At 30.0% G+C, this 25,679-nt stretch overlaps 3 protein-coding genes across 5 annotated transcripts; 1 reads left to right on the forward strand and 2 right to left on the reverse strand.

The window, feature by feature from the left end:
- Positions 1 to 941: 941 nt before the first annotated feature.
- On the reverse strand, positions 942 to 15,044 carry LOC113516888 (large neutral amino acids transporter small subunit 1). Its single transcript, XM_026901379.3, is given in 6 exon segments — positions 942 to 1,600; positions 4,613 to 4,937; positions 6,484 to 6,754; positions 9,599 to 9,692; positions 9,694 to 9,818; positions 14,040 to 15,044. Coding segments are annotated over 6 exon segments (1,491 nt in total). The 5' UTR covers positions 14,323 to 15,044; the 3' UTR covers positions 942 to 1,207.
- Positions 15,045 to 15,097: 53 nt separating this feature from the next.
- Positions 15,098 to 25,521, forward strand: LOC113516933 (39S ribosomal protein L10, mitochondrial). 2 transcript variants are annotated; one of them, XM_052891662.1, is made up of 3 exons: positions 15,098 to 15,245; positions 24,218 to 24,724; positions 25,235 to 25,521. In XM_052891662.1, exons 1-3 carry the CDS (start codon positions 15,149 to 15,151, stop codon positions 25,453 to 25,455), a joined length of 825 nt encoding a protein of 274 aa, XP_052747622.1. In that variant the 5' UTR covers positions 15,098 to 15,148; the 3' UTR covers positions 25,456 to 25,521. The 2 variants fall into 2 exon arrangements, with proteins under 2 accessions (XP_052747622.1, XP_026757238.1); XM_026901437.3 differs by lacking the exon at positions 15,098 to 15,245 and adding an exon at positions 22,924 to 23,184.
- On the reverse strand, positions 16,599 to 20,581 carry LOC113516852 (angio-associated migratory cell protein). Of its 2 annotated transcripts, none has more exons than XM_026901330.3 (5): positions 20,429 to 20,581; positions 19,513 to 20,122; positions 18,198 to 18,372; positions 17,980 to 18,096; positions 16,599 to 16,933 (listed from the first exon to the last, which is right to left on the reverse strand). In XM_026901330.3, the coding sequence occupies exons 2-5, from the start codon at positions 20,116 to 20,118 to the stop codon at positions 16,617 to 16,619; spliced, it is 1,215 nt and encodes a 404-aa protein (XP_026757131.2). In that variant the 5' UTR covers positions 20,119 to 20,122; positions 20,429 to 20,581; the 3' UTR covers positions 16,599 to 16,616. The 2 variants fall into 2 exon arrangements, with proteins under 2 accessions (XP_026757131.2, XP_026757132.2); XM_026901331.3 differs by having other exon boundaries at positions 20,322 to 20,540.
- Positions 25,522 to 25,679: the final 158 nt, after the last annotated feature.

The following is a 25,679-nucleotide window of genomic DNA, read 5'->3' on the forward strand; positions in this document are numbered from 1 at the left end:
TAGACATCTATTAAAATCCCTCTCCTCTGTATTCATTCTCTTCTCTGTAAGACCCCACTTGATCATAACATGGTAAAGTTTAATTAATCTATAATTCTAGTGTTTTTCTACTACTTTATTATTATACAGCACTGTGTTTTGTATACAAGTGACGTATGGACAGCAGGCATATGCTTTACGCGATGTTGATTTTAATTATATACATACACAGCCATGGTTAAGAGTAAGAAATATTTTAAATTCAACGTAATATACACATAGAAAGAATTTAATCACAATTATATAAATAAATTATTAACGCAAAGAGACAATAAAAATTATATATGTTGGTTTTATTTACATGTAGTAGCATCGCGTTAAATTGCGAACATGAGTTATTTATATTTATATATTTGTAAACTTTAAAACGCGAATCTTTAAAATTAAGTAATTATTATTTAAAGTAAATTAATTTATTTAGATTAAGTATTTTTTACAATGAGCTAGAGTTGCCTATACGTCACTAACAACAGACAGAAAAGGGGATGGCAAATAATAAATCGTGAAAGAATTTTGGATAGTTTTTTTTTTAGTGATCACGAATTAAATTATTATACTATTATTGATAATAAATAAGGTAAGTGTTTGGTAAATAAAGTGGTCAGGATGAGCTAATAAATATAAAATAGAAGTAGGAAAAGGAACTTTTAAGGAGACAAGAGACTATAGATGAGGAACGATCATAACGTCTGTACTGCATTTACATATATCGTTATCCATAATTTAAAATTTTGTTAAATGAGCAGAAATATAAATTGAAGTTATTAGAAAATTTTAATACAAAAAACCAAGGTTTTGTTGGTATTGTAGGTTGAATTACATATTATATATAATATTTTTCCCTTTTTATTTGGCTGATAGATTAAGTATTAGAAATAAAAAAAAAAATAAGACCATAGACGCACGATCTGAAGACGAAATTTATTCAAATTTTAAATTTCATACTTCAATATCACAAACTTATTGATATGATGCATAGGAATCATTACTGTCAATGACTAATTTAAAGCATAGATATTTTATTTATTATAAACTATAAAAATGGGCTAGCCTTTTTAATAAATAACAAAACAATTGCATATATATATAATACAAATTACCTACACGCGAAAATACAAAATCACACTTAAAATCTAATATAGAGGCACTTTATTTATTATTTTAAAGATCATAATTCTTTTGAGTCTTCTGGAAGACAAAGGAACATTTTAGAGCATGCGATGTTGAATGAATCGCACGCTAACTGCAACCATTCGGGTTTGGCTTGCCATCTTATAAAAATGCAATACACCGGTACGCCCAGTGCTATTAGTGCTATACCAACACCAACTTCTGTTGGATTCGTAAAGCATGAGCACACGACGAGAAATGCGCATATAACGAGGAATGCTATCGGCAGAATTAAGTTCACACGGATAGGCCTCCGCATATGCGGGCGAGAGTACCGCATCCAGAGGAGTCCAGCCACAGAGCTCAGCGTGAATAGGGCTTCGACAGCTGTCACGTACACTATCAGAGATTCCACGTTGTTGGACATCAGAAGCGTGAGGGTCACTATACACTGTAATAAAAAAAAACATAAATATTTTTCTTTCAAAAAAAGTATTTTTATGAAAATTTTTTATTTATTAAGATTTTATGAATCATAAACATTTAAAATTATAAAATAAAAGTAATATTTCAAATTAAATAAATTAAGATATATTTTAAGTTAAGCATTTAGAAATCTACTATTGGGGATTCATGTGCTAAGGATACTTTTTTATGATAGGATGATAGGATATCAACCGAACATACGAGTAAGCCTAAAGTGCCATTTAGTACATGTTGAGTGCACATGGCCACAACATATCATGTGTATACTCTTTCAGATAAAAAAAGGATTTTTCAAATCAGTTTACAACTAATGTATTTATGACGTAACAAATATTAAAAAAATAAAATCGAATTGAGAATCTCTTTGAAGTCGGTTGATAAATACACTTTATCCGAGTCTTCCTTAATTAAAAGGTAGTTATATAAAGGAAAAATGTGTGTTATTGAAATTATACATTATTAAAATAAAACGTAGTTATTATACGAACAAATAGATAAATACGCTATTGTTTTTGTACGTAATCTATTATCATGTTTTGAATGTTTTTGTATCGTTTACCTGTGAGAGCTATTAAATTGATTAGTTTCTAGATTATTATTACGTTATAATTCAAATATCAAAATATATAACTATTTGCATAAAAGATATCGTTTTATGACTTATTGAGAAGTATAATAGTCTCTCGTGTCTATAACACTCGTATTAGTTTACACACTCATAATAGAAAGTAAATAAACGTGGTAGTATCCATTATGGAAAGTTCTTGAAGTAGAAATCTTGTTATAGCCAGAGATTTGATCAAATTATACGATCTAGGTGCGTTTTTAGTTCATAAGATATAGATATTTATTTATTTATTGGAAAACCAACAGCTTACAATTTATAGCTTAAAACAATAACAACTTATCCATATAAAAAGCCAATAACAGGTTTTCACTGACTTAGCGATATAAATTTGTCGTGGCTAGAGTAATTATAAAATTTAGAAGGAAATAAAAATAAAAAACTACACTATAGTATGTCATAACAAAATATAAATAGTATAAATAGATATAATATATAAATAGATCATATAAATAGATATCAATATGAATCGTGATACAATATTATTTAAAAATACATACTATTTATTTATTTACTCTTTATTGCATAATTTAAAGAATAGTACATAAATATAAATAATATATTAAAAAATTATTAATGTTAGGTAAAGGGATTTAATTAGTTTCTTGAGGGTGGCTAATGACTGGGCAAAAAAATGTATGAAAAATCAAACAAGTTTTTTTGTAATTGTTGCAGTAACAATTTCTAAATGAAAATAGTAACAAATCGAAACATTAAATCAATTTATCGATTTTTTATTTGAACTACTATTAGATATTAGTAGACTTTTTTATGGTCGGGTCAATTTTTTCTTCAATTTTCATGAAGTTCTATTGAAACAAACAATACATATGTGATTAAAAAAATTATAAAATAAAATATTTTTTTAATATATGATAATGGATGATGGTATGGTAACTCTGCTTGCGCTATCAATATACATATGCTAGCGGGGTTCCAATAAGAGATGATAGGCGAGGATGAAACAGGTCAGTTATAGTAACGAATTCATAAAAGAATTAACCAAGATGGGTTTCAACCGCGTGGAAATCGACCGGATTGAGCTAATGTTTAAGATTAACTCTCGATTGGATAGTCACAGGTATCGACTATGATTGTAGAGATAAACCTAATAGGTATTTATAGAAAAAGAAAGCTCTTTTCCACGGAAATACATCTGACTGTAAGATTTTGATTTATGCGCTTTTTACATAGGTATTAATTATGCCTTTATATATGTATGCACTTTGGTATGGTGAAATAATTTTATACTTAGTCTTACCCTATCTATAAACGTAGATATAAAACATAACATAAGGTTATATAATTGTATTCTTGAAAGTATAACTTAAAAACTGGTATATGTTTTATCTTACTTATTTATAAATTTTAAGATTTTCTACACGGAACGTAGCACCCATATAGATCTCAATTCTTGTTTTTAGCGGAATCGAAACGATGCATATCAATTATATTGAACTTGGCTCTCATTTCACATTAATGTTTTTGATGAGATATTATTACTTTTTGTACAGAAATTATTAGTATTCATCATTAATACATTCTTATTTGTAAAATTATATTTCTACGTTTTCACTATACAGTTTTCTTTTTCGTGCTATTTTTCGTGTTCTATTTCTAACTTTTTTTTGCCAGACCCTCGTTACCCACGTTGTGTGATAGCATCGGAGCGAAATCAGCAGACAAAATCAAATTTCAATATCTTACGACACGATATAAGAAAGAGAATTTTATATTTATATTCACATTACTTTCATATTTAACTTCGTTATTTTTATGTTGATGCTTATTATCAATAATTTTAAATTTTCAGATTTACATATTCATAATAGTTTACCTTCATGCGAAATACAAAGTTTTTAGATCATCTGGAAGTGGGTTAGGTTTTTGATCTATATGTCTGTCAGTGAGTCAGTCATAAAAACACAGGTTTTTAAAAATTTATATATCAACTGCTATTTGAGCCACATTTATGATATTTCTATCGTTAAAAAATATGTATTTTATATCTATTGTTTTTTTTTATTTTTCAAACTTAATAAATTGATTTCATAAAATTTATACAAACGTTTTCTTTTTATTCAAAGTGACGGACTATTAATGCAGACTTGGTATAATTTTATTTGGAACTTATGGGTACAAATTTTCGATATTGAGGAAAATCATTATATTACATTTAAATAATATATTTTGATTGAAAAGAGATTCTCAATATCACTGTATTGTTATACGATATTTCTGAACCAATTTTAATAATTCCTAAAAAAAATAGCGCAGTTTATTTTGTAACTTTAAAATTAACAGCTCCTGCCATCGCGTTAATTGATATTTACGAGAAAGTAAATAACTTACCATAAATACTAATGAAGGAACTGGTGTCAATCTTTTTATGTCTATCAACGATATAGCCAAAGGAAGGTGGCCATTTCTCGCGCCCACGAAGAACAACCGAGATGATGCGTAAATAGCCCCATTTAAAGAGCCCAATGTGCAGAGCGCTACAAATAGAGGCATGATCCATGCCACCACTCCAAGTATCTTTTCACTGAAGGTAACAGCAACTGCTTCGGAGGCAAGGATCTCATCATTGCTTAATACTGCGAAGAATGCTACGTTGGTGAATGTGTACACCATGGTCACCACTGGCATTGATATGCAGATTGCTCGTGGCAGGTTCCTGTAAAGTTACAAATTACTTTTGAAGTAGATAGTTCATACTAAATATTGTTAAACTATTGAAGTTTCTATTATTCTATTTAATCAGTTAAGATTCATTATATATTAGGTATTATTAAATAAATTGCTATTTAACCTTTCATAATTTATTCTAATCTATATTTAAAAAATGGGTGCTACCCTTAATTTATGCTGTATATGTATACTAGACAACAAGTTTTAAAAAATGAGTGCATGAATTTCAATGAAATAATCGATTACATCTTAGTCCATCACTAAAATAGTTCTGTCAGGATCAATCGAACGAATCTTGAAATACCGAATAGACAATCTGACCTGTTGTACTAATCTCTGTTGTATCAAGCACAGATTAGAGAGATTATGTCTAGCATCATGACGCATATAAATGTAATTTTGAAAAAGTATTAATTTTGATTATCAAGTGTAACAATCGATTTGCAAGCATATTTTAAATGTTTACCAGAGGGAGGCTTTGTACAAAAGTCGTATGCTTGGGCACCTCTATCCCATTCGTGTTTCAACCGTGAAGCAGTTGTGTTTGCATGGCTGTGTTTCGGTTTGAAGGGTGGGATATGGCAGTGAATTTACAGGATACAGAGAAATAACTCCCGAGTCCTCAGGAATGGCAACGCATGGGGGTATCATGTGCGACACAGAATACTGTGTTATGTCCATGGTACTGCTTATGTCTGTAGGCGACGGTTACCACTTTTCATCAAATAAGCCGTCAGCTTTTTTGCAATTCTAAGGTTCGTAAAAAAAGTGTGGAAGTATTTAGCGATATTTGATATTGTATGTACGGAAGTATGTTTGTCGGATTTAATTTATTCTTTCCATGTTCGTCCCATCTTTCTCCGGATGAGTCAGGCAATGGCTGTATGATCGCACAGCCAAGTCTTATTTTGGTAGTTTCTGATTCAAAACCGTATTCGGCAAAGAGGCATCAAGCTATTTCTTTTTCGAATGAAAAACGGCATACATAAGGAGTATAAACGTGGACCATATACCGGTTAACAATACTTTGTGTCAAACATTATGCGGGCAATGCCACAGGATATAGCTTATAAGAAATAAAGTTGTTGCATAGTTATTCGATATTATCGATTTGAACAGTAGGATATAGCAGTGACACTACGAGGTATGAAGGCATTACACCATGAATTAAGGATAATCATAATGCGGTTCTTGTCTATAAACGGTTACCACTTCCCATCACGTGGGTCATTAAATTGTTTGCGATTTTTAACCGCATAATTTCCACAAAAAGACTTCAGAAGCGGCAAAATCAATTATTTTTATTTTAAAAATAAACTATTTAATCAATTTTGATTAATTTTCTATGAGACTAATCTGAAATTATATCTTTTCAGATTAAAAAAAAATCCAATTCAGTTTATAAATGACGGAGTTATCAGGTAACGAACATTAAAGGATGCAACAGAATTAAAAACCTTTTTTGTAGTTGGTTGGAAAAAACAATTTATAAGTGTAATTATACTAATAATAAATAAATATTATTTACTAACTTGTAAGGTTCTTTCAATTCTTCAGTTACGAAATTGAGGTAATTCCATCCGGAGTAAGAGAACAGCCCAGTGTAGAAGGCAATCGCCAAATCCCCAGGATCAGTCTTGGTACCTTGCATCATGGACTCAAGGTTCTCGGTGTGACCGGAGAATAAGTACCACAGACTAGCGATAAACGTAACGAGCAGAGCTAGTACTTTGGCAGCCGTGAATGAATCCTGCACTCGCGTCACCCATTTTACATTGTAGCAATTAATAACGGTGAGGAAGCCTGTAATGTAAGAAAGAGTATTCTAAAAATCACCAATATCTTATTCAGAGATCTGTGACCTATAATGATATCTAAACCATTTTGTAGTCTTCTGGAATAGTTTATATACGAGTATCTATGAGTACGTTGACTGAAATAATCACATCTCCATGCGCAATGGAGCTAAAACAAGCTACTAAGCTACATTCTTAATAATAATAAAATTGAAATTGTATGGGTGACTAATTAAGAGGAAGCCTAAAACCTACCAAATAGAAAGTAATAAACAATGTAGTTGTTTATTTAGAGGCATCAAAACAATGCACGAGGATTTTTCCGTTCGGTATGTGCCGACCGTAATTGGTTAACTTGAGCGCTTCCGTACATTAGTGGGCACGGCAAGTAAATCGTTCCGATTGTTAATGTCAAATCAGAGGCTCTCGAATGACTTGGAGACTAAGACAACCAAGATTCACCATTCCGTTTCAAGTCCACGTGGTCGATTAAGTTTTTTACTTAAGTATATATTTTTATTTTTACTCCCCTTATGGGGAAGTCTTATGTGTATAACAGTGGACAATTAAGGGCTGAAATAATAATAATAATATATTTTTATTTGAGATATTAAAATGTTTGTAAATTGTAAGACCGCAAATAATATAATTCTATAGGCAATTTGAGGACACATTCGAAATTTGGTATTCAAAAGGATAATATAGCCAGTAGGTACAATGTGTTAAATTATACGAGATAAGAGTAATTGTTAATTCGTTAGTTCTCAGAAATAACGAAGTATAAGGAGTTAAGGAGAATGCGATGCAATTATTGTATTAGGCAAAGTTTATGATGCGCGCTATTACTTGCAGGAATCAGGAAAATTGTAAATAATTAATGTATTATATGTATATCTATTGAACGCTCCGTTCCATACGTTTACTATAATCGACAACAGGAGTTAGCATTGGGTCCGATTTCCTAACAGTCAATCACGTAGGTCATCAAGTGCCCTTATCGACTCTGTACATGGCAAGATAATCCGCACAAGAGTATGTGTCAGTACGATGCGGGAGGAAGCCCTCATTATCCTGTCAGGAGCAATCAGCACAGGCGGCCGTGCTACAGAATGCCATGTACCGTCGTATATAAAGACACGGACACAGTTCTATTGTCGAAGTTAGAGCACAAAGGCCTCGGGACTGATCTTGTCTCGTATTGATGCAATGTAGGTCCACGTCGAAATAAATAAACGTATGCCTACAGGAGTGTGGTAACAATAGGTATATCTCTGTATGTATATGACCTGGTCATCTAAATTACAATCAAAAGCATTTATTCTGCTATAACAATAATTTCAATGAGTGAAAAGGCGTTTCATACATACATTGTTTAAAATAATTAAATTTTGATCATGCAGTCATGTGTGTACATGGATGTGTGATGTGTGCTCCGCACGGAAAACTGCAGCTTTAATTGTCAGAAACCTAATGTGGGACCAACATATCTATGTTTACATCTGTAAATCATATCATATAATAATTAATTTTACAGATAGGATTTACAGATTCTTTATTATAGTTTCTTTGTTATACTTTCAGACTCTTTGTTATAGTTTCGTTTACTTACATACGTTTAAATAATTCGATCGTAGGTGAGACAGAATACATATAAATTTGTATTGATCTTCGTATTTTATAAACTTACTACGTTTGTCGTTTCCTACTATTGTTTCGAAACAATACAAAAGAAACTAAAATACAATATGATTTTATTTTCAAACTTTATTGTTATGTTTATCTTTTTTAATTAATACCCAATTTTTAAAAGTATATCAGATTAATTCGCGGAGTTTCGGCTCGCCAAATGCATCTGAATAAATCATTACACTTCTCTTTAGAGATAATTGTAAATAAATTATTTGAAATTCGAGAAACAGCATGGGGCGCTGTCAACCTGACCATGTCTTACCATACTTATAAATTTATGAAGTATCACGTACGGCATATCATACTTTATACACAAGTAGTAAGATTCATATTGTATATTTTGAGATAAAAATAAAATGGTTCCTGTAGAAGGTGTATAATTCTCAGAAATTATATGTCTGCAGAATTTACTGAGAAAATATCTGATACTATAATAAGACGAAAGCGATGGGCAGGTTTCTCGAGATGCTGCATTAAGCACGTATATGGACGGATGTTATGTGGTAGATCCATATCGGAATGAATAAGATTGTGTCTTAAGCAAGTATAAATATAATAACCGCTTAAGCATTACAAATATTTGTTGTAAAACTCTATTTAACATTCATCGCTTTCAGTGAGGGTAAAGGTATTTAATTTGTTAGTGTTGATTCACTTCAAATTCTCATCAAATTAAAATGAAAATGACATTGTATTTTCAAATCAACCTAATGTGATAGTACAATTTTTTTGTCAGTATCCTTGAATACTGAATAAAAAATACTAAAAAAAAAATTTTGTGCAAAATACATCTAACACTGTCTCACTAAGTATTCTTGTGTATGCTATGTTCCGATTTCAATAACGAGGGTACGGCAGCGAAATTTTTAATCAAACAAAGAAATTCATGTCATACATTTGGCTCAAGAAAGAAAAGAAGTGATATCCAAGCTTGATAGACTGCGGTGACCGCTTGCCATTATGGCTCCTTGATTTAATAAAAATAAATATCACCATTCATCATCAGGTTGGCAACCGCAGTGTGGCTTTTAGAGATGTTTTAATAGAGATGCTGTTGTCTATTCCATTTTAAGTTCCTTTACTCGCCTCTTACGATACTCACAGGAAAGGAAGAGGTGGCCTATTCTATGCCGAGACCACAAAGAAAAATAAATATACTAACAGGTAATCAATGCTGCGATGAGGCTGACGGCATCTTCAGGAGGTTTACACGCAGGCCACAGCGGCTTGAGAATGTTTTGTGCGAAGGTGAGTGCCTGTGATGGCATTCCCGGTTGGCACTAAAATGAACAGCGCAACCCATAGATACAGGAATGAAGGAAGAGCACCGAAAGCCTCGCCGATGTATGCATAATCTCCGCCCGATTTGGGGATCATAGTACCTGGAACAACAACAGTTTTATTGAATATATAACTATTGTGTTAGTATAATACAATTATTAGATACCCAGTTAATATTATGAACTACCACATCAACTTCATCGTGAATTGGCCTGGTCCATAACTGTTACGCCTACATATGTTTTTACAGATGACATATGTATAAACAAGTGTAAATACTATTTACGCAAAAAAATGCTTTATTCAATTTCTTAATCATATTTAAATCAAAGCACATGCAAACACAATTGCTTCACGGTAGAAACACGAATGAGACAGAGGTACCCAAGCAATCGACTTTTGTACAAAGTCTCCCTCTGGTAAGAGTGTCACGTGCCGACCTTGGAAGCATGTTAATATATTCTTTTTGAAGAACCCTATACTGTCGTCTATAGGGAAAACTTGGCAGGGAGTTCATTCCACAGCTTGAACGTTCACGGCAGATAATTTCTTTGAAACCGCACTGTACGTGACCATTTAATATTAATAATATAATTAGTAGTTAGCGGTATTACTTTATTTTTATATATTTATTTTATAAGTGGTAACATCCAGTTTTAACAGCACTTATGACAATTACACAACAGATGTATTACACATCAGCCAATAAAGTTCGCACAGAGTGAAAAAATCCATAAAAGGAAAAATAACCATACTACAATACTATTTAAATTACAGCAAACGTACTAAATTTAGAAAATTTAATACTACACTTTAGGCTGTGGTATATTTTTTATATCACGAAGGTGGCAAACATATCGAAGCTTACCGAAGTGTGATTACGTCGGAATTATCTGTCAATTTTTAAATATACGAAAATAGATTCTTAATATTTTTGATTGACTTATTTAATAAGTGTTGTGTTAGTGAACTAAAATGTTAATTAGGTATGCTCCTCTTTTAAATCTGGCATTGAAAAATTGGATTTTGAAAGCAAGAGTTTTTGAAAACTTTCGAAACATAATAAGAAGTAGATGCAAAACTTCTAGTAGTACTATAAAATTATTTTATGATTAACTTTTCAAATAATCAATCAGGAACATTAAAATTAATCAAGTTATAATAAAAATTGACAGATAACTACCTAGTATAGTATTGATACATGGAAATAAACTTGAATATGTAGTTGACTAAAACCTATACAATATCGATATGGAAGAAATACAGGTTTGGTAGGTCAGTGTATACCTATCTATCAGGCAAATTTCACTTTCTAGTAGACTAACATATTCATGATTATCTGGGAGAGACGTTAGAACCGGTGTACAAACATGCCTAGTACGAGTTATAAAACTGGATTTTGTAACCTTGTTAGTGTAAATATTTATTGCACTAGGCATAATACAAACCCTCGTGGTATTAAACCTGGGAAACAAATACATAATTACTGGTTTATTATGAGTAAAACATCTATTTGCCTAAGTTTTTTCTCTTGTGAAGAGCTTTGCATGCACCAATGGTTTGAAGCTTGCGATTTGTTTTCGTATCTTTTGTTTGTATTCTATGTAGGTGTAGTAAATACTTCTTTAAATGTTTTAAAGTATTCAAGTGTTTGTATATATAAATTATTCACAATCTATAAAAGCTCTGCTTAATTTGCAACTAGATGACGTTGTGTAAGAGTTGGTGCTTATTTATTACATTTTATTTAGAAGCGTATATCAAAATGATAAATGGCACAGGTATTTGCGGGACAACATCATTATGTTGCAGATGACATGGTAAATAGATACAATGTATACTTAATGCTTACGTATTAAAGTTCATATTTGCACACATATATTAAGAGTGCAGTGGTTTCACGATTGGCCACTTTAAGTCAATTGCAGGATATACCTGCAGGACGAGGTCACAAAACTGTGGAATTGTGTTAGTCGATAGTAACTTTTGTAAGTCTTTATTATCCATATTTTCTATTGATTACTCTATATTAGTGTACACACTTTATATAATAACTTGAGACTGTTTCGCAAAGAAAATAGTGACTATACGTAATCATGAGAAAAATAATATGAATGAACATAGGAATAGTAAATCCCTGTGGTTAATAACTGACGAAGATAGATAGAAGGGTACTTTTTATTTAATTTTTTTCATTATAGTGGTAAACTCATTATAAATACAAACAAAACACTAGGCGGTTTTATCGCTAAAAGCTATCTCTACCAGGTAACCTTCTGACGGAGATGTCGTGAAATATACATATTTACATACAAAAAGTCATTTAAAAACTGTATAATCTATGGCTGTACATGTACTAAGTAAGTAATACTCGTAAACAGATTCAGTTTGTACACTCGCAAATGTGTACACAAGTGCAGTGCATTTTTCGAATGGGACCATTTGTGACGAAAGAATCATTATAATATATTTGAAATAAGTTTACGAAGTATTTTTTTTTTCTTTTAGTCTCTTCTTACACATAAAGAATGTACTTTTTATTTTATAAAATAATACTGTAGCTTATGTAATGAAGTGATGGATAATTAAGACTTATTTCTTAATTTTTTTTTATACTTCCTTTTTTATTCTTAAAAGCACCGACTAACCTTTGGTGATGGAAAAAAATTATAATGAACTAATTTTATCTTTCGAAAAATTTCTTTACAAAAATTTATCTAAGTGACAACGGTAGACTAATCTACTGCTATATTGGAATCTAATGTGCCGAGCAAAGCGGTGCTCTTTGCATATTGAGTGTAATGTTTATCACAGTGGCAACTGTCAACAAATACCTCTAATAACCGCATTAGGATTATTTTATATAATTACATAATACCATATATTTTTTATAATCTTTTTTAATATTCAATACTTGGTACTAAATACTTACCTACCATTGATTAGGATAGAGGTACGTATATCATGTGAAAAAATATATGATGTAATGGGATTTATAAATATTTTTTATGAAATTTGTATGTACTCAATTTTTCCGTTCAGTAGTATGGGGAACACGTACAATTGTATGCGCATATGAGTTCACTCAACGCAATGCAAACAAATAGAGAAATATTTCGGTAAGGTTTACCAAATGATATATTAAAATGTTCTATAGCTTTTAAAAATTATTTATAAAAAGTGCATGTTTTAAATATACTAGAAGGACTTATAAATCGTAGTGTTTCATATATTAATGTTACCTCTATATAATAAACACGAATACATTTTAGTGGACTACTAAGCTTTTTAATAGATGGAAATGATAAAGAAAGTCTGCATACGCTATTGATATTAACTGGCGAGGTGCCTGCCCGTGAGGGATGACAGGTAAGGATAAACTCAGGACCATTGACATATTGTAATATCGCATGGAGGTCTATCTGACGGTATATTAGAGTCGTTAATTCGTTTTTAATTGAAGACTGAGATATTATTGAATTCTAGACGGTCATTATAAAAGATTATGCTATACCTACCTAATATACATCCAATTAAAAATAGCCGTAGAATAAAACCAAAAACATCAATTAAATTCGTTTAATAAATAAATAATAATTTCATTAATAATTTACTGAGCCGTGTAAACATAAAAATAATGTGGATTTATAACAGCAAAATATAAATATTTTATCAACGTATCATGCTGAACATGTTAAAAAAAATTTTTAAATCCTTATATTTAACTAAAAACTGTTTTTAAAAGCTAAGCTTACGATAAAAAGTTACAAAATATATGTATGACAAAACTAATAAAAAAAAATACAAGAAAGTTCACGATTGTAATTGATATGGTCGAGGGGATAAAATAAAATATACAAAAAATTAAGTATTAAAAAAAAATACTTAATGTAAAATTATAAATTTGGTAAGTAACAGTTATGACTATTATATGTTTTTGTCAACGACAGATGCAATCATTTCAATATTTTTTTAATAATTACGTCTATATCGAATATATATATTTTTAAAGAGGATCTTGTGGTAGGAATAAAACAGTTAACACACATCGATATTAAATAAACTATTTAGATTTTGTTGTCATTTTTATCGGTTAATGTTTGTCTAATTTGACTAATTTCCATTCGTGCATAATATTCAGAAGCACGCTGTATATAGCTTTATTTATTCCTTTTCTATAGGATAGGCAGACTACCTTCTTCTAGTTCTATCTTCAACTATGTTATTATTATAATTCTCTGTACATACAAATATTATATCCAAGAAGAATTAATTGAGTTTAATTATCGTACTTATATACTTATCTGTTTATTTATACTCACCTAATTCTGCATAACATAGGGCACCAACCATTGAAAGGAATCCGGAGAGGACCCATACAATGAGAGCCATACCCTTTGAGCCGGAGTGCTTGAGGAGCAGTGTGGGTGACACGAAGATGCCGGACCCTACTATCACACCGACGATAATCGCTACACCATTCATTAAACTCAACTCCTTCTTTAACCGAACACACTCGGAGGAGTCCTTGTCATTTTCACCACATTCCGAGCCTACGTCCATTGTTTTTGGCGCTAGTCCTTCAGCGGCTGATACTTTCGCCATTATAAATGTTCAGTAAATCACTAAATTGAAAAAAGAACACCCTATATTACGCGGCACAAAACTTTAGACACATGGTATAACTATTTATCACAATTATTGTCTATTTACCAAAATTCTGAGTCTTGTTCACGCAAACATTGCATCATACTGCGGATAAAATCGCCGCGGGAAACACCACGTGCATCTCGGTACACCATGAAACCGCCATAAGCTGATAAAAACTATATTAATGTTTCACCACCGCAATGTGCTGATAAAAAGTGGCCAATCAATAATGTTAAACTATATTACTACATTCAAACGTCACCTAATATTAAAATAAGGTTAAATTATTCGTCTAATTAAACGTTGAAGCGTCACTGTTAAACATTATTACATTAAATAAAATAATGAATGGAATATTTGAATATATTGATAAGTACACGACGAGAAAAAAATTATCGTCAAAACAAAATCGAAATAGAACACGCCATATGGTCCTAGAACGGGTTGGAGACGTTCGTCGCGTACTACTTACTATTCACTTTGCCGCTTTACACAAGTTAACTACAGGCGGGCCCGTCTACCGGCGACGTGAGTTGACTCATGCTTAAAAAGTCATGGGTGTTGCTGCGCAACCAATCTATAGTCGACCTTAATGCTAGAAAAGAAGTGCGTGTTTTAAGAGGCAACGTCCCCCTGTGAATTCATTGCCAAGTTTGAATAACTAACTGGTTTGCTATCTATCTCTCTCGACCGTGCTTACCACGTGTGCTTGCCATTTTTACAATTTTTATTCAAACAAGATACACTCATCCTGGAATGATTGAATATCTGATAAGACTGTATGTTGACCGTTATCTTAATAGAACAGTTCGAATATTCAGCTGTTAAACAGGATACGAACAATTCATTTGGTGGCATCGCTTGGAGGTCAATGACAGGTATGACGTATATCATTGTGTTTTTTCATAGAAATAGAATTTACTATGTACACAACATTAGTGGACCACGTCTCTTATCAGAAAATAATCTTACTAGATCACAGGTGTAGAGACAGAAGGTCTCAGACCGAATTCGATAGGACGTTATTAAAAAATTAGAACCTATTTAAAAAAAAGTATTCTTAAGTCGACTATATTTTTCGTTAGAATCATCGCGATAGTGTAAACCTTTTAATTTAAAACAAGTAGGTTTTGTTTCACAAAAAGCTTATTAAAATTGTAACAATACTAAATCAAGCATAATCACAACTACGAACCGGTTATTTTCATTTAAAACTCAAACTACTGAACCAATTTTGATGAGATTCCCATGGGAACAAACTCGAAGAATATTCTTTCAAATGAAAAAAAAATCCAAATCGATTTATAAATGACTGAGTTCTGTGGCAACACGGACTTCAGTGATCATTTACAATCAGACGAGCTGTATATACTTTTTCGTCACCTTCGTGGCAATGAAACAAAAAATATAATAACCGAATTAAGATTCTTCTTATTCTTTAGTCGGTTAAAAATAAACATCAAAATCGGTTTACTGCTGAGGAAGATAATGAGGTCGATTCTGAGATGCCATGTCTCTAAATGTATCTCTAAAATTAAAATTTAACACCTAGTTAAGTTTAATATTAAAATACTTTTGATATTACAACAAAATTTTTATCCTAAGGACTAATATGAATTAAATTCTTAATACAATTAATTCAAAATTATAATAAATTTAGTTTATGATGGTCCATAGCAATAATTTGAGTATACAAGTCATTTCGAGATACTATCAAATTAGAATATTTGGTTTAGAGAAATTGCGTCTCAGAATTGATCCTAATGCCTATGTTAATAAAATGAAAAACGGTTTCTTAAAATTATTATTAACGTTAATTATATATAATATATATAAATAAGCTTCATTATTATTGAATATTAATGAAATGTGTACGTCACCTACATACACATTTCATTCAATATTTCAGTAAATAAATTGGATAAATTAAAGATATATTATAATGATAATCTTAACACATATATGATAAAGGTGTTTTCTGAGGTGAAATATCTTTAAAATATTTTTTTTAATTTTCTTTTTATTCTGCTGTTTGTATTCAGAAATTAGTATTTCTTTTTGTAAGTACTTTAACTATATAATTTCAAAAAGTTACTAGAAATATTTTTTTTAGAGATTTTAATTTAACAGTGATTGTTCTGAATAGCCCTGGTTATGTACCTTTTATAGATGTGTATTGTGTTAATAAAAAAATACTATGTTTTATAAATATAATACGAAGAAAAGACGTATTTAAAAAGAAGTATATATTAGTCATTGTCTTTGTTTACGTCATATTTAAATATTCTAGCTGTTCCATCATCTGACGCAGTCAATATAATATTTTGTTTCACATTATAAGAAAATTCTAAAACTTCTGATTTGTGTCCAGTGAGTAGTAAGCATTGCTCTCCAGATCTGCCCTCATAGACTCTCACAGATCCATCCAAGCATCCAACAACAAGATGGTTTTGTATCCAAATCATTTTGGTCACCCCTATGATTGTGGTTTCATCTGATCTAGTACACTCATGTCGGACCATTTGTCTTGATGTATCCCATATACTGATAGAGCCAGTTAATGTACCTAAAACAGATTAAAACTCATTAAAGCATTGTGAATTAATTAACCTTATGATAATCATATTACATAGCGCCACATAGGCTAAAACTGAGTTTTGGGTTCTAGACATAAATTAAGGATAGCACTTTCGGTCTTAAGTAACTGTAAATATCTAATATTTTTTTACATACATATAACATAATACTCATAAAACACCTAAACTAAAATCCATCACAGTGTTTGCACAGTTTACACTAATATCTGAAACCATTCATCCAATTTTAATCAAATTTTGTAAATGTGTATTACTTATTTTAATTTGAAACTACAAGTTTTTATTAACTAGGGGGATGACATTAGCTAGGTTAGTGACAAAGTGAACATATGATCTGAAATTATGGTAAATTGCATAAATACTCCTCACTATGTAGTGTAAATATTCAAATACATTTGTGGTGGGTGGAGGGTGTGTAACCATTGCCAAGTTGGTGTAACGCATTAATCAATATATATATATATATATATATATATATATATATATATATATATATATATATATATATATATATATATATATATATATATATATATATATATATATATATATATATATATATATATATATATATATATATATATATATATATATATATATATATATATATATATATATATATATATATATATGTTATATATATATATATATATATATATATATATATATATATATAAATACATATATATATATGAATGAAGCTAGCAAAAAATGGCAACTATATTACCTCTTTCTAATATGTTATTTCCTTCATTCTTGTAATTCAAATGTACAAGCAAATAGTTAAGCATATTGCACTAAATTACAACAAAAAGTGCTTTGAATTATCTAGAAATACATTATTTTGTATTTACCTTCACCAAAATGAATTCTGTTACTGTTTATTAATGTTTCCTTACAGAAAAGGCAAACAAAGTTGTATATATGTATGTGTATACAGTAAAAACTAAATTATATACTAATATAAATAAATATTACTAATATAAACTAAATTATAAATAAATTTTACAATCACCTGTTGCAAAGTAATCTAACTGTGGATTCTTTGAGAATGCTACAATTTCTAAATCAATATCAGACTCCAATTGTCCCACAATTTTGCCATTATTTGATGCAAACAAAACTAATTTACCTGTGAAATAAAATTAAAAATATTATTTTTTCATCCTCTAAAAATATTTTATATTGTTAAATAAGTGTATAAATAGTATTTGTGAACAAAACAGGCATTACCATCACCAGACACTGATGCTACCAGATTATTCTCATGATGTGTGTCTATTTCATTCACTCTCATTTTATGAACATTGCTAGGAATTTGTTGAAGTACCCTTCTTGTTTTTAAGTCCCATATTTTGACTGAACCATCTTCATATCCAGCTGCTAAACGTACACCATCATTGAAGAGCTGAAAAATTATGTAAAACATAAAGATGTTGGCATTCTTCTATAAGATTTTTAACAATTTAATTTTTTTTTATTTTGTATCAAACTAGCATAAATTTATTAATTTGCATAAAGACTTTGAAGGTTCAAAATGTGAATTTCAAATGCTCATATATTGTATTGAATGAATTAACAGTAAAAGGTAAAGGTAATTATTGTAATTCAATAATTCTGTGTCAGTGTATTTCTAAAACCACCCTCACTGTTATAACTTTTTTATGGAAAAAGTTATTATTATGTAACTAATATATAGTCTGTCATAAGTGATAATACTTGATTCACAATAAAAAGTTATGATTAATTTGTATTAATCGTCATTTGATACATAATAGTAAAAAATTTAGGCAATATGAATTTCGAATTTTATAATATATTTATTACAGAGCTTTTACAGATGTCTAGGTATGCTCATACGTTAATACAGTTTCCATAAATTATTTATATTAAAAAGTGCAATATTTGATATTTCATTATATGGACAAATATAGCTTAAACATAATTTATATTGTATTTCAAAGAAATAAAATTTATTAATTGCTATATTATAATTATATTTACTAATCTAAGAAAATGTTGTTTTCTTCACATGACAGTGAAGAGTAAATGGACGCAGCCACCGTGGCCATTTCCCTTACAAAGTTAATAGATAAACTGTGCCAAAAATCTGACTAGACTGCAAGATTTCAACACTTGCAGACTAAAAGTGACTGACTAAATATTGGTCTTGTCATTTGAGTGATTACTTTGATTTAGCTAAATTTATACTGACTCATACATGAATAATTTTGAACTCATACAGAATAATTTTAGCCATTAGTAAGAGCAGTATAGTGAATGAATAAAATTTTTAGTCAAATGATTTTCAAAAACATTAGAATAACTTAATTGAATAATATGACTATTAGTAAATTCACACATAGCTAGGTATAAGCTTTAGCACACAAGTGACAGCTGAATTTTTGGCAGTTTTTACTGTAAGAGAGCTGTACTGAGTTCTTACTAAAATCTTCTTATATAAAATATACAAAAGTATGCTCTAATGGACAAAGTATAAATATAAAGACTGTCAGTAACAGACTGCTTAATATAAAAATCCACATACCTTGCCACATTCAACTTTCTCATTGGGGCCTTGCAAAACTTTTGTTTCACCTGAAGGTATTTTGAATACATATATATCACCAGAGATTATTCCACATATTAGTACATGTGCACCAAAATGCCAAAAACCCCAAGTAAAATCACCAGATTCATATTCAAAGACAGCTTTCCAGGGTTCTTGTTGATTGTTTTCTAGATTGCATTTCCAAACTTTAATTAAGCCACTCATATCTATTGTAGCTAAGTAAACACCATCAAAGCTAAATCCCACAAAAACAACAGAATCCTTGTGGCCGGTGCAATCCATTACAATTTGTCCTGAAGCCACAGACCATACATAGGCCTTGTCATCTTCACCACCACTCACTGCTAAATTACCATCAGGATGCAAATCACAACAAAATACAGATCCCACATGTTTATCGAATACCAGAATGGCATGATCTTCAGGTGATTTCATTTCAGTATCCTCTTCATCATCCTCCATTTCTTCGTCTAGTTGGATTTCGTCCACTTCATCCAAATAAATAACACCATCAGCATCCATTGCTGAAATCTCGTCGCCACTTACGGATGACGGTGGCGTGTCCTGTTGATATTCTCGCATTTTCCTAAAATATTAGTAGGAATTTACATTAAAAAAATATTTTACATTGATAAAATAGTTTCTATGTTCAACAAAGTATTGTTGTATTTAGAGCAAAATATTAGTGAATAACGGTAAAATGGACTGCAGATAATTCTTGTTTGATTGGCTTATCGCTAATCATTTAATTAGCAAAATAGTAGAGAAATAAATTAAAAAATAACCTGTATTCTCAAACAATTTACTTATATACAGTAGTATTCAACTATTAAAGGAAATATAACTGTGATTAGAAATTAAGTAATGAAATGTTAAAAAGACATGAACTTGCCTTAATTATAATTATAACCTATTTTTAATTGTAAGATAAGGTATTTAAAGTTATTCGAATACACGTCACAGATTAAAACACAGATTAGAGAGACCAAGATCACAGAGCAAGTAATCATACGTAGTCTTTTTCACGAAAGTAGTCCCCCAGACGCAGCGCTGTAGTCGCGTGACATAATGTTGCCATTTATGAATAAAAAATTTACCTATTTTACATTTAGCATATATAATTTATAAAATAATAATATTTCCTGCATTATTCGATGAAACAATATAAGCTCTTAAATTGTATTAAGAAATAAATACATTTTAGATAGGTTGTAATTTCATTACTTTTCATTATAACAATAGTTCAAATTAGTGAAACATGTATATTTTTGATAAGTCAAAAGTTTATTTGGGCATTTTTATCAAAATGTCTACCAACCCACCTCATACCTCATTTGAAACTATTTAATAATAACACGACACTTACAGAGTCATAATAACGTTAGCTATTTTGACTTATTACATGGGTCATCCCAAAAGTGGGTTGGTAGACATTTTGATAAAAATGCCCATTTACCTTTATTAAATATATTTCTGCTATGTAAAAAGTATATTTTTATTTACTTATATAAGCGGTGTTCCACTTACAGGGAAAAGATGTGAAAACAGGGTAAAGAAAAGCATTACAATTTTTTATTCAGTTTTATTGAATAATTGTGATCAGTGGCCAAAGGGACATCACTGTCTGAAGAGTGGATGGAAACAGAATCAGATTGTTTCAGTTATGTATTTGTTCAGTTTTGTTGGAAAAATAAATTTATATCATAAAGTCCCATTAATAGAGTAAACAATTATTATATGACAACTCTAAAAAGTATCTGTTATGGCAGGGAATCTCTTCCGAACATTGTTTAGTAGTATTAAAACACCTTGATTCTTTTGTTCCGCTTCACAGGACTGTTTCACCTTTAATATCATTTCTCGAACCGAACTTTTTACAACTTTTGGCATTGTAAACAATCTACAATTAAAATGCACTAAGCTAGTTAAAAACTCACAAAAATCTATCACAACAAACGAACTTGATAACATCGACGAAAGACAACATGGCCGACCTGTTAAATTTAGTTTCAAAAATCACCGCAGGACTTCTTTGATGAAAAGGACTCTAATAAGAGTTGACACCGACCTCGCATCAATGGGCTGAAAATTATAAAATAACTAGCTGATGACCGCAACCTTGTCCACGTAGTATTTGTTAATCCTTTTTTTATCTCCTTATTGTAGTGATCCTATATTCCCGTGTTCTGTGTGGTCTCGGCATAAAATAAGCTACCTCTTCCTTTCTCGTGGATGTCGTAAGAGGTGACTAAGGGAGAATGAGAAATAAGCAGCGTCTTTCTTAAAACATCTTCAAAGCCTAACTGCGGTTGCCAATCCGCCTACTAAGTGTGACAACTATTGGCAAAACTCTCATAAAGGGGAGGCTTATGTTCAGCAGTAAACAGTTATAGGCTGATATGATGATGATCAAGATTGTAGTAAACTCGACGAACACGATCATTAAATAAAAGAAAAAAAAATCGACAATTTTATGTAATAAAATTTTATGATACAAAACTTACTATTACTATAATTATATTGCATGATAACCTTGAATTGATATATTGATGTATGTACCTACCTATTTATTATGTCTAGGAATACTGGACGAAAAATAATAAATGATGTGTCGCTCCTTAATTTTCTGTGATTAAAAGTATCTAAAATATTGACCGGGGATGGAAGGTACCACCATGTAAAATATCATTTAAATTGATCCAATAGTTTCGAAAATTAGCCCGTACAAAAAGAGAAACAAAAAAAATTTAAAAAATCTATGTGTTCTATTTCACTTCTAACGTCCCTCTAATTCGGTTTTTAAAAGTTTTTTTCTATGTATCGACATTCGACCTCTATTATTTATTTTATTTTATATTATAATATATAGTATATTATTTAATTTAATTTTTCAGTTTAATTTTTAATTATAAAATTATTGTGTAAAATTTTTGTTCATTTACATTACTAGATTATATACGTGACACAATTTATGTAGAAAGTACGCAAGCAGGTTGTATCTGAATTTGGTAGGTTTTACGGCCGCATAACATTTTTTATACACTAGCCTGCTATGAATTGACATTATATGACTATTCTTCTCTAACGCATTGGCAATGTTATAAATACAACGAGCAAGAAACTATATGAATTATGCATTCCATCTATTGAATAGATGAATAGAATAGATTCTATTCTATTCCAAAATCTTTGGCCATAACTTTGACTGTCAGGCGCCTATTTAAAATGGCCATGATCCATCATGATGGAATACAGTTTGGTAACATAGTTTCATACAAAAACGTCATTCCATATTTCAAGGATTGGAGGCAATTGGTTGTTTGACGCTTAAATATTAATAAAATTGCGTTTATTTAGAATATTTACGAGAATGCGTTACTTTTACTATTAAAATGTTACTTTTTCAGCAGGCTCATGTTCTATCGGATATTGGCAACACTGCTAACACAGACTAGACTAGTTTCATGCAAAATTCCATTTTTCTAACCTCTTTGGAACGGCGTCTTATTATATCTATTTTATATAATTAATTAAAATAAATTAAAATACCTAATAATTGTATTACAGTTGTCTAGTAGATTTTAGAATATAGAATTATAATTTCTATGTATGACTTGTTAGTATACGATTGAAAAATGACTTCTAGAGGTAAATATTTATTTTCATAGTTTATAAATATTTATTACATATTTTGCTAGGTCTTTACATTATATAAATATAATTAATACAACCGTCTTCTGTAATAGCATTTAACTAAAGATGTTGCTCAGGTACCTTTAGGATTAGTAGGTTATGTAGTCATTAGGTTAAATATAATCAGTTTTAATTATTGTAAATAAATAGTTTCAGAATTCTATCGTAGTCAGTCACATTATGATTGTCTTGTATATACTCAAGGAATGGGTTTTTAAAGTATTTATTTTATCGCTTTAGGATAGAAAGGTAGGTTAGGTTTAGCAATTTACAACATCTACAAAACTAGTATTGGCCGCAGAGCAAAATTGTACATGGTTAGGTCTGTGTCATTGTTATGAAACAATCTGTAGTTTCCGACTAGATTGTTTCATAAAGGTTAGTTTATTATTCAATATAGTTATAGTTTTAGGTAAAATATACCTAAAACTATATAAGAAACTTTAACATCTCTGTAAATTATTAATGCCCATTAATTCCTCTTATGGTGAACAAGCTAAGTCAATTTTACTTAGCCTGTACTTTTTTAGCCTTAGTAAATCATTACAGGGTATTATAAGTTTGATATAAAAGAAGATAAAAGCCCTTAATAAAATAAAAATCACTTGTCTTAGGAGTAACTTTTTTTAATTCTTTCTCCATATTTAAAATATTTATACATCAATTTGTATTTTCATTTAATGGTTAGGTTTTAATTATTAAAAATGAACTGTTTATGTGACAGTTTCATTCCTGGAATTTTTTTAATAGCACAAAAATAGAATGTAAACATTTCTTATGCTGTCTGGTATACTTTTTTTAAAACACCGGTATGGGATGATAGTTGAGAATGAAAACAGGTCTGCCTTCCAGCAAGCAGTGAGGTCAGGTTGACTTATACATGGTAAGTCAACCCCTTATTACTAATTTTCCCTAGGATTTACAGAGATCCCCACCCTTCCATCCTTCACCATAGTATTGCTATAAGAAACCTATATTTTTTTTTCAGTATTTTTGCAGGCTCACACACCATTTATATTAACCAGGAGGTTTCGAGGCAAAATTAATATTCAAAAACCTAGGAAACCACATTTTGAAAGGCAGCTGTTATTAGATTTAAGCAAACCTATATATGGTCCATCGAAAAATACTCTGCCTGACTATGTTAATTGTGATAGAGGAGAAAAAGTAAAGAAAGTAGAAATTGACAATCCCTTTGAAAGGATATTAGCCAATGAGTGTCTCAATTGGTTCAACACTTCAAAAATGGTTGTATTTCTACATGTGAATTCAATCAGTATGGAAGAAAAGACTCCTGTATTTGCTGCTTTGAAAAAGAATAATATGCATTTGAGAACTTATGGTAAAAAAATTGTTAGCATGGCTACAAAGGGTACTCGGTATGAAGTAGTTAACAAATTGTTTACCTCACATCAAAACATAATTTTTGGTCAACCAGAAAATGCTGATAAGATGTTTAAAATATTAAAAAAAACACCACAGCTTGTTGTTATGGGTAATTATTATTTATGATTATTTATTCTTTTAGTATTTAGTGTAAATTATATATATATATATATATAAATATATATATATATATATATATATATATATATATATATATATATATATATATATATATATATATATATATATATATATATATATATATATATATATATATATATATATATAATATAGGAGTAAGCTATGATCTATATCTACCTAAAAAGAAAAGGATGTGAGTTTATAATAATTGGATATTTAAATAACCAGCAGATAATTGAGAATTTTTTTAATAAAATGACTGTTAAAATTAAGAGTAATCATATTTTATATTTATTCCTTTGTGTTTTTGTAGATGTATATTTTTTCATTATTTATTATATTATTATTAGGATTATTCATAGTTTATAAGATTATACTATCAGAATAATCAAAAACTGTTGATGAATTTCTCTATGAAACACATATATTCTATTTTTTTATTACTGTAAATAATTACTAATATAATTTTATTTTATAGCTGCAATTATACAAGATCGGCTGATGTCTAAAAATGAACTTGTAGAGTTCAGCAAAATGCCAAGCTTGGAAACAGCAAGGAGTCAGCTATGTGCAGTCCTAGAGAATGTAGGCTCTAGTCTCGTGGGTCAATTGAATGGAACTCAACAAATTCTTGTCTCACATTTGGAGAAACATTTAGAACTTCAAGGAAGTACTAATAAGCAAGATACTGAAAGTTAAAAATAGTGTAGTAGCATTAATATATGGAAATTATAAGTTTTTAATTGTAATATAGTGGTTTAGATACTTGCATATTTTAATTTAGCAATCTTATATATCTTGGTGCCAAATTCCTTGTACACCTTATAGATAGGGACTTATAATCTTAAATGAATTTACTAAACTGCTCTCAAGCGGTATGGTATGTATCAGGTTATCAGAGTTTCAGATTCCAGATCGTAAAC

This window comes from Galleria mellonella, unplaced genomic scaffold, assembly GCF_026898425.1.
Source record: "Galleria mellonella isolate WM207_F2 unplaced genomic scaffold, CSIRO_AGI_GalMel_v1 utg143, whole genome shotgun sequence".
In the NCBI taxonomy this organism is placed as follows: Eukaryota; Metazoa; Arthropoda; class Insecta; order Lepidoptera; family Pyralidae; genus Galleria; species Galleria mellonella.